The sequence below is a fragment of the Cucurbitaria berberidis genome (assembly GCF_010015615.1).
Source record: "Cucurbitaria berberidis CBS 394.84 unplaced genomic scaffold K460scaffold_3, whole genome shotgun sequence".
In the NCBI taxonomy this organism is placed as follows: Eukaryota; Fungi; Ascomycota; class Dothideomycetes; order Pleosporales; family Cucurbitariaceae; genus Cucurbitaria; species Cucurbitaria berberidis.
In genome coordinates, this window is record NW_024468937.1 from 5,229,365 (window position 1) to 5,237,601 (window position 8,237).

The 8,237-nt window shown below is 53.3% G+C and overlaps 4 protein-coding genes across 4 annotated transcripts; 3 read left to right on the forward strand and 1 right to left on the reverse strand.

Annotated features, from left to right (window-relative positions):
* Positions 1–423: 423 nt before the first annotated feature.
* Positions 424–1,500, forward strand: K460DRAFT_313873 (ubiquinol-cytochrome c r; the record flags this gene model as incomplete). Its single annotated transcript, XM_040930256.1, has 4 exons — positions 424–700; positions 863–951; positions 1,010–1,160; positions 1,210–1,500. The coding sequence occupies 4 exons, from the start codon at positions 424–426 to the stop codon at positions 1,389–1,391; spliced, it is 699 nt and encodes a 232-aa protein (XP_040789002.1). The 3' UTR covers positions 1,392–1,500.
* Positions 1,247–2,609, reverse strand: K460DRAFT_313874 (uncharacterized protein). The gene is made up of 3 exons (XM_040930257.1): positions 2,476–2,609; positions 2,187–2,423; positions 1,247–2,135 (listed from the first exon to the last, which is right to left on the reverse strand). Exons 1-3 carry the CDS (start codon positions 2,569–2,571, stop codon positions 1,590–1,592), a joined length of 879 nt encoding a protein of 292 aa, XP_040789003.1. The 5' UTR covers positions 2,572–2,609; the 3' UTR covers positions 1,247–1,589.
* A 104-nt stretch (positions 2,610–2,713) lies between these two features.
* On the forward strand, positions 2,714–4,656 carry K460DRAFT_313877 (GMP synthase). Its single transcript, XM_040930258.1, has 2 exons — positions 2,714–4,391; positions 4,443–4,656. Exons 1-2 carry the CDS (start codon positions 2,804–2,806, stop codon positions 4,478–4,480), a joined length of 1,626 nt encoding a protein of 541 aa, XP_040789004.1. The 5' UTR covers positions 2,714–2,803; the 3' UTR covers positions 4,481–4,656.
* Positions 4,657–5,085: 429 nt separating this feature from the next.
* Positions 5,086–8,051, forward strand: K460DRAFT_339684 (uncharacterized protein). Its single transcript, XM_040931090.1, has 2 exons — positions 5,086–6,191; positions 6,258–8,051. The coding sequence occupies exons 1-2, from the start codon at positions 5,148–5,150 to the stop codon at positions 7,851–7,853; spliced, it is 2,640 nt and encodes an 879-aa protein (XP_040789005.1). The 5' UTR covers positions 5,086–5,147; the 3' UTR covers positions 7,854–8,051.
* The last annotated feature ends 186 nt before the right edge of the window (positions 8,052–8,237 follow it).

The window sequence follows — 8,237 nt, forward strand, 5'->3', positions numbered from 1 at the left end:
AGATTTAGTGAGTGCTTAGCCGACTATGATGATCTTGCGACAAAAAGCTCCTGGTGCGTCAGATGTAGCAGGTCATATATCCGCAAGAAGTGGACGAGAGAAGCGTGAAGAGCTTCGCAGTGCTGTTGCCTGGCAGCTGACAATGATCTGTGCACATCCTTGAGCCGTGAATGGACACTGTGTAAGCTACGCGGGAACTTGCTCCCATGAAATGACCAGTATTTCAGATGAAGCTGGACAACTAGATGTTTTGATGTTCACCACTGATGACGCTGGGGTTGACTCGCGCAAGGCCGGAAGGCGCCGACCAATCACAGAACACCTGATCTAAGACGCCGGGTCGCTCCTGCCAAAACTTCAACATGTAGCAACCTCACAGCTCCTCCCCCCATCCACGACAACCCTCGTTCACCCGCGTCCACGATGCCTGCCCTCGCCAACACGACCCGTGCGATCGCACGCTCATGGACAGCCCACCAATTGCCCGTCGCCCGGGCCGGCTGCACCGCCATGCAGACCCGCAGCGCCTCGGCCTCCTCCTTCGACAGCCCCTTCAAGGGCAGCTCCGACTCCACCAAGATCCCCTCGTTCGCTGCGTACAGGAATAAGGGAGGCGAGACAGGCCCCAAGGTGTTCCAGTACTTCATGGTTGGCACCATGGGTGCGCTGTCTGCGCTTGGCGCGAAGGCGACTGTACAAGGTACGTCTTCACCCCATCACAACGGCTAGTCGGAGAACTGGGAAAGATCAGAAAGAGCAGATACGGCGTATTTTCATGTGTGGGAGAGCAATTGGCCATTTTGCGGATGATTTGGAGGCATGGCCTGATGAAGATCGGATGGCTAACGAACCCGCGCAACAGATTTCCTCGTCAACATGTCCGCGTCTGCCGACGTTTTGGCCCAGGCCAAGGTAGAAATCGATCTCGCCGCCATCCCCGAGGGCAAGAACGTACGTTTTCCCTATACCATACTAGAATGTGGCGCGGCAGGAACTGACTAGGGAACAGGTCATTATCAAGTGGCGAGGCAAGCCCGTCTTCATCCGACACCGTACCGAAAGCGAAATCAAGGAGGCCGATGACACCAAATGGGAAGCTCTACGTGATCCCCAGCCCGATTCCGACCGTGTTAAGCAGCCCGAATGGTTGATCATGTTGGGTACGAAGACCTTGTATACAGCAAAAGGGTCAGAGGCTAACATTCGCAGGCGTCTGCACCCATCTGGGTTGTGTGCCCATTGGTGAGGCTGGCGACTTCGGTGGCTGGTTCTGCCCCTGCCACGGTTCCCACTACGACATCTCTGGCCGCATAAGAAAGGGACCCGCCCCGCTCAACCTCGAGATTCCATCGTACGATTTCCCTGAAGAGGGCAAGGTTGTTATCGGTTAAGCAATGAACATGTAAAGTAACAGAAGAGGAAGACGGACGGAAGCAGCGGGCTGTGTCAATAGGAGCGAGCATTACCATTTCCTTTGCTTTTCTTCAATAGATTCGGCTTGTGTGCGTAGGAAATGTAACACCAGTTAGAGTCAGTTGTCGCACGTTTTTGATACTGTCGCACATTTTTCATTATATTACACGACTATCTCACTGCCCATTCAAGTACGTCTTGACAGCCTCCACAGCACCCTCAAACTTGCCTGCCTCAATCAAGACCATGTGGCCCTTCGGCTTGACCCCCAATTCCTGGAACGCCCGCTTACTATCACTTGCACCCTCATCCACGGGCGAGTCATACTCAAAACTCGTATATCCTACCGCATGCTTATGTAGCATCTCATCTTCCGGATGAAAATAGAACGTCTCCTCCCCTTCCTTGCTGTTGTTCTTTTTCTTCTTACTAGGCGGTGCATCGTTTGAGGGCAGGGACGATTGCACTTCAGAGTAGCACTTGGAGAGTACGAGGTAGTGGGTGAAGGCGTAGGGTTCTTTTTCAGCGAGCGCCCATTGGATCTCTTCAAGGAGCATCGTGTACATTGGGGGGACGATCTCATGGGGGATATTGATGAAGCGCTCAGTTAAGATGAGACCGACTTGCGCTTGCGATGAGGCATTCAGGAGAGAAGGTAGGGCGGGAAGGGAGGTGGACTTTTTTGAGAGGTAGGCTGTGAGGTCTTGAATGACTTTCTTCTCCTAGGCACTGTTAGGACTGAGGTTTTGGAGAGGGATATGAGGGGGGTGTACTTTGTGTGTCTCGAGGTTCAGTACTGTGAGAAAGGCGTAGGGGTCTGTCTCGTTGCCATCGACTTTGACCGTGCTCCCTAGTAGTGGTTGCGACAAGATGAGGTCCGCGAGTTCTGAGAGATTGAACAGTTGGTTGTCCACGTCGAGCAACTGTCGCAGAAGCGTCTTGAGGCCATGGAAGTCGACTGCAGGCTGCGGGTCGAACCATTCAAAGTCGACGTTCACCATGTCCATATCCTAGCGTCTGTGAGCTTCCGTCGCATAATGGAGGCTGGACCAGTTCGCATACCTCGTCGCTGCCAGACTCATCGTCATTGTTCTGCTTGCCCTTGTCTGAAGCATCGGGCAGCTCCTCGGGGTCTCTTTCTGATTTCCGTTTCGCCATTGTGTATGTGTGTGAGCTAAGTTCAAAGTAAAGTAAGGTTGTCTGCAGTCGATACAAAGGAAACGCGCCGGCGCCGCTATCGATAGAGAAATTTTGGCCCCACCAAAATTTTACTGCCAGTCACGTAGCCCCTCACATTCCCACTTCTTCCTCCCAGTATCCGTCCCTTTTCTTCTCCCACACTCGTTCAGACTTCAATTGCACCTCGCAAAGGAACACCACATACTTCAAGATGGCGACCGACGGCTCCGACCCAATCCCTCCCCACAAGACGTTCGACACCATCCTCGTCCTCGACTTCGGCTCCCAGTACACACATTTGATTACACGACGACTTCGCGAGCTCAATGTCTACTCTGAGATGCTTCCATGCACGACGAAGCTGGCCGACCTCCCATTTACCCCAAAGGGTATCATTCTCTCCGGTGGCCCATACTCCGTCTACTGGGATGATGCACCGCACGTCGACCACGCCGTCTTCGACCTCGGCGTACCGATCCTAGGTATATGCTATGGGCTGCAAGAGATGGCATGGCACTTCGGAAAGAATGCTGGCGTGGCTGCGGGTGACAAGAGAGAATACGGACATGCGAAGTTGAACGTGGAGAGCCATGGTGGACATGTCGACCAGCTGTTCAAGGACCTAGGGAACGATCTGGAGGTCTGGATGAGTCATGGCGACAAGTTGAGCCACATGCCCCAGGACTTCATCACCGTTGCAACCACCCCAAATGCGCCGTTTGCGGGTATCGCGCACAAGACGAGCAAGTACTACGGCATCCAGTTCCACCCGGAGGTCACGCATACAAAGAAAGGAAAGGTCCTTCTGAAGAACTTTGCGGTCGATATCTGTCAAGCGCAGACAGATTGGACCATGGGCAAATTTGTTGACCAGGAGATTACGCGCATCCGAAAGTTAGTTGGAGACAAGGGACAAGTCATTGGGGCTGTCAGCGGAGGTGTTGATTCCACTGTTGCCGCGAAGCTGATGAAAGAGGCCATTGGCGACCGCTTCCATGCTGTCATGGTTGACAACGGTGTCCTGCGGTTGAATGAGGCTGTCCAGGTCAAGGAGACACTTGAAAGGGGCCTAGGTATCAATCTGACGGTCATCGACGCATCAGAGCTCTTCCTTGGCCGTCTAAAAGGCATCACCGACAACCCCGAGCAAAAGCGCAAAGTCATTGGCAACACCTTCATCGAGGTCTTCCAGGAGCAGGCCAAGAAGATCGCCGCCGAGGCTCACAACTCCTCTAATGCTGGCGAGATCGAATGGCTTCTCCAAGGCACCCTCTACCCTGATGTCATCGAGTCTCTCTCTTTCAAGGGCCCCTCCCAGACTATTAAAACCCACCACAATGTCGGCGGCCTCCCAGCAAATATGAACCTCAAACTCATCGAGCCCCTGCGCGAGCTCTTCAAGGACGAAGTCCGTGAACTCGGCAAGGAACTCGGTATCCCCGAAGAACTCGTCTGGCGACACCCCTTCCCTGGCCCAGGCATTGCTATCCGTATCCTTGGCGAGGTGACTCCCGAGCAAGTCCGCATTGCGCGCGAAGCAGACAATATCTTCATCGAGGAGATCAAGGCTGCGGGGCTGTATAGGAACATCAGCCAGGCATTTGCTGCGCTGTTGCCCGTCAAGGCAGTGGGCGTCATGGGAGATAAGCGTGTACATGATCAGGTCATTGCTCTGAGGGCAGTGGAGACGAGTGACTTTATGACGGCAGACTGGTATCCGTTCGACGGAGAGTTCTTGAAGAGAGTTAGCAGGAGGATTGTGAATGAGGTCAACGGAGTTTGCAGGGTCGTATACGATAGTAAGTTTTCTCGTCTTTGTATAAAAGGCTCTATTTGCTAACATAATTTAGTCACCAGCAAGCCTCCTGGCACTATTGAGATGGAGTAAATTACGCTTCGAGGCGCGCCTCGGCGACTTGGCACAGGGGGCATGGCATACAAAACTGGTAGATTTGGCTTATACGATACTTGGCTTCCAGATGAATAGACGATAGACACTTTGATGATACCCTGCAATGACTACAATACAGTAGCTATATACCAATAGAAAAAGATTCTATAACGAAGTGCTGCTGGACCGCTGCCATGCTGGGTGAATATGTCAAGGCTATATGCCCTGGGGCTTTAATCACCACACTATACATTTCTTCATATTGCTAGAAGTATATTGCCACAATTTTAGGCCTCTCGGATGTTGTGTTGTTGCGTTTTGATTTTTCTTGTGATTTTAACATTGGGTTGGAAAGACGAAAATGACATCATGACACCACAGCTTGACTAGTAGAAACTTGAGAATTTTAAGAGTAACAATGAAATGTAGTTAGTATTTCACTGTCTAGATGCCCAAGGTATTCATATATATATTTTGGCAACATTTCCCAGTAGCATGAATGGCCTTTTTGACATGGTTGTGACATGTGATAGCTGCGGCGGTGCAGTCGGACCTCCGAGATCTAAGAGCTGAACCCTTGCAGATCTACAAGCACACCCACGCACTACAACATCCCGAACCTCTCGAGCTTCTTGAACAGTCACAAATAGAAACCGACAATGCGATGAACCGCACCTCATCCTCGCACTCGCGCCCCCGCAGACCCTCCCATCCACAGTCCACACGCTCCGCCTCGTTCACACCCTCGCTCCGCCGGCGCAACACATCGCACTCGATCCAATCTCTCGACCATGACGACGACCCGGAGGCTGCTCAAAACACGCACACGGACCACGCCATTGTTGAGGAAATTGCTGAGATAAAACGCTATGAAGACTTCACAACAATAGACTGGGTGCAAGACGCTGCGCGCGAGCAACTGCGGCGCAAAGCACGGCGCAAGCAACGCTCCAACATAGGAGCCAGCGGAGACACCAAAGCAGTTTTCCTCGGCCGTGGACGCGGAACCTGGCGGCGCAAAATCGCAGAAGCATACGATGCAGGACAAGCATGGATCGTGGTCACGCTCGTAGGCGCTGCAATTGGACTCAACGCCGCGTTCCTAAACATTGTGACAGAGTGGCTCGCGGACATTAAGCTGGGGCACTGCACCACGGCGTTCTATCTGAATGAGAGTTTCTGCTGTTGGGGTGCGGAGAGCGGATGTCCCGAGTGGAAACGCTGGAGTGGCTTTTGGCCGATGAATTACTTCTTCTACATACTTTTTGGGGCTGTGTTTGCGGCGACGGCGGCGCGCCTCGTCAAGAGTTTCGCGCCGTATGCGGCGGGAAGTGGTATCAGTGAGATGAAGTGCATCATTGCTGGGTTCGTCATGAAAGGCTTCCTCGGCGCAACAACACTGTTCATCAAATCCATTGGACTGCCGCTGGCCATTGCATCAGGGCTGTCGGTCGGCAAGGAAGGACCGAGTGTGCACTATGCGGTCTGTACAGGGAATGTGATTAGTAGGTTCTTTGACAAGTATCGAAGGAATGCGGCCAAGACGAGGGAGATTCTCAGTGCGAGTGCGGCGGCGGGCGTGGGTGTTGCGTTTGGCAGTCCGATAGGAGGGGTGCTGTTCAGTCTGGAGGAGATGAGCAATTATTTTCCGCTCAAGACTCTCTGGAGGAGTTACTTTTGTGCGCTTGTGGCTACGGCTGTCTTGGCGGTCAGTACATCCTTACTCGGAATTCGACGCTGGCGTATTGAGGCTCTGGAGCTGACTATATTGTAGGCCATGAACCCCTTTCGCACCGGCCAGCTTGTCATGTTTCAAGTCAAATATGACCGCTCATGGCACTTCTTCGAGATACTCTTCTACATCATCATCGGCGCGTTTGGCGGGCTTTACGGCGCCTTCGTGATCAAGTGGAATCTCAAGATGCAGATCTTTCGCAAGAAATACCTGTCCCAATACCCCATTACGGAAGCAGTCACGCTGGCTGTTTTGACGGCGGTGATTTGCTATCCGAACACGTTCCTGAGGATCGATATGACGGAGAGCATGGAGATTCTGTTCCAGGAGTGCGAAGGGAACAAAGATGATGGTCAGCTCTGTGATCGAGATGAGCGGTGGCATATGATTGGGTCACTGGCGATTGCTACGATTGTTCGGACGCTGCTTGTTGTCATATCATTCGGGTGCAAGGTACCAGCTGGAATTTTCGTACCCTCGATGGCCGTCGGAGCTGCATTCGGGCGCATGGTTGGCATCTTTGTCCAGCACATCCACGAGAGCTTCCCGAACTCGGCCTTCTTCGCGGCCTGCGAGCCAGACGGGCCTTGTATCACGCCGGGTACATACGCGTTCCTGGGCGCTGCGGCTGCGCTCAGTGGGATCATGCACATCACTGTCTCCGTCGTAGTCATCATGTTCGAAATCACAGGAGCACTGACGTATATCCTACCGACTATGATCGTCGTTGGCGTCACAAAGGCAGTCTCCGAGCGCTTCGGGCACGGAGGCATCGCAGATCGCATGATCTATCTCAACGGCTATCCCTTCCTTGACAACAAGGAAGAGCACACTTTCGGCGTACCCGTATCGCAAGTCATGGCCTCGCACGTTGTCTGTCTCCCAGCAACCGGCATGGAGCTCAAGCAGATGGAGCGCCTCGTGAATGAAAATCACTACCAAGGATACCCCATCGTCGAGAACATGGAGAACAAGACTTTGATAGGCTACATAGGCCGCACAGAGCTCCGCTACGCCATCGACCGCGCAAAGAAAGACCAGATGGCACCTGGGCACGCAAAGTGCTCCTTCTCCACCTCCACTGGAAGCCAGGATTCCCGCACACCCTCGTTAACGATACCCGCCGTGACATTCGACAGCATGCCCGCCACTTCTTCATCCCTCAATCTCGACTTCGCGCGCTTCATTGACCCCACACCCTTGACCGTACACCCCCGCCTCCCGCTGGAGACTGTCATGGAGCTCTTCAAGAAGATGGGGCCACGCGTGATTTTGATTGAATACCGCGGCCGGCTGACAGGTCTCGTGACGGTCAAAGACTGTCTGAAGTACCAATTCAAGGTTGAGGCAGGGCATGGCGGGGGGAGTGGCAGTGGTGGAGATGAGGGGATGGAACGAGTGTATGGAGTCTTGAAAAGCGTGGCTTTGTGGGTTGATGGGGGGTTAGACGTTGTAAGAAGGATGGTAGGCATTGGAAGGGGGAGGGGTGGAGAGGTCAGGCTGGTCAGTCCGACGATTAGGGGGCCTGTGAGGAGAGGAGAGGATCAGGAGACGTTTTCTGTGGGAGAGGAGGATGATGATGGGGATGTGGGGACTGGGGTGGAGTTAGAGGATCGTGGGAGGAGTACAAGATAGATAATAGAGTTTCCATGTATTGCTTCTTCCAGCTTGTACTTGAACAGACCCTCGAGTCTGGAGAGCATTGACGATGGCTTTAGCCTGGAGCCGACATTAACCCGATCCCACGTGCCTGGTGAGCTGGCAATGCCTTCCTCTCGCGGGGAGTTGAGCGAACATGAATAGAGTGATTGATAGTAATAGCAACAACAAGACAAATTCACACACAGCATAAACGCGTCGACGAGCCTCTACGCTTGGTGTAATCGTCCCGTCTGTTTCGACCTCAGAGCACCAATCAGGCTGCGATCACTCCGCACCCCTGGCGCCGCTGCTAAGTGCGGGAGTGATCCGATCGGGTAAGGCGTCTACGGGCTGCGCGTGAGTCGGTGCGCGTCGACT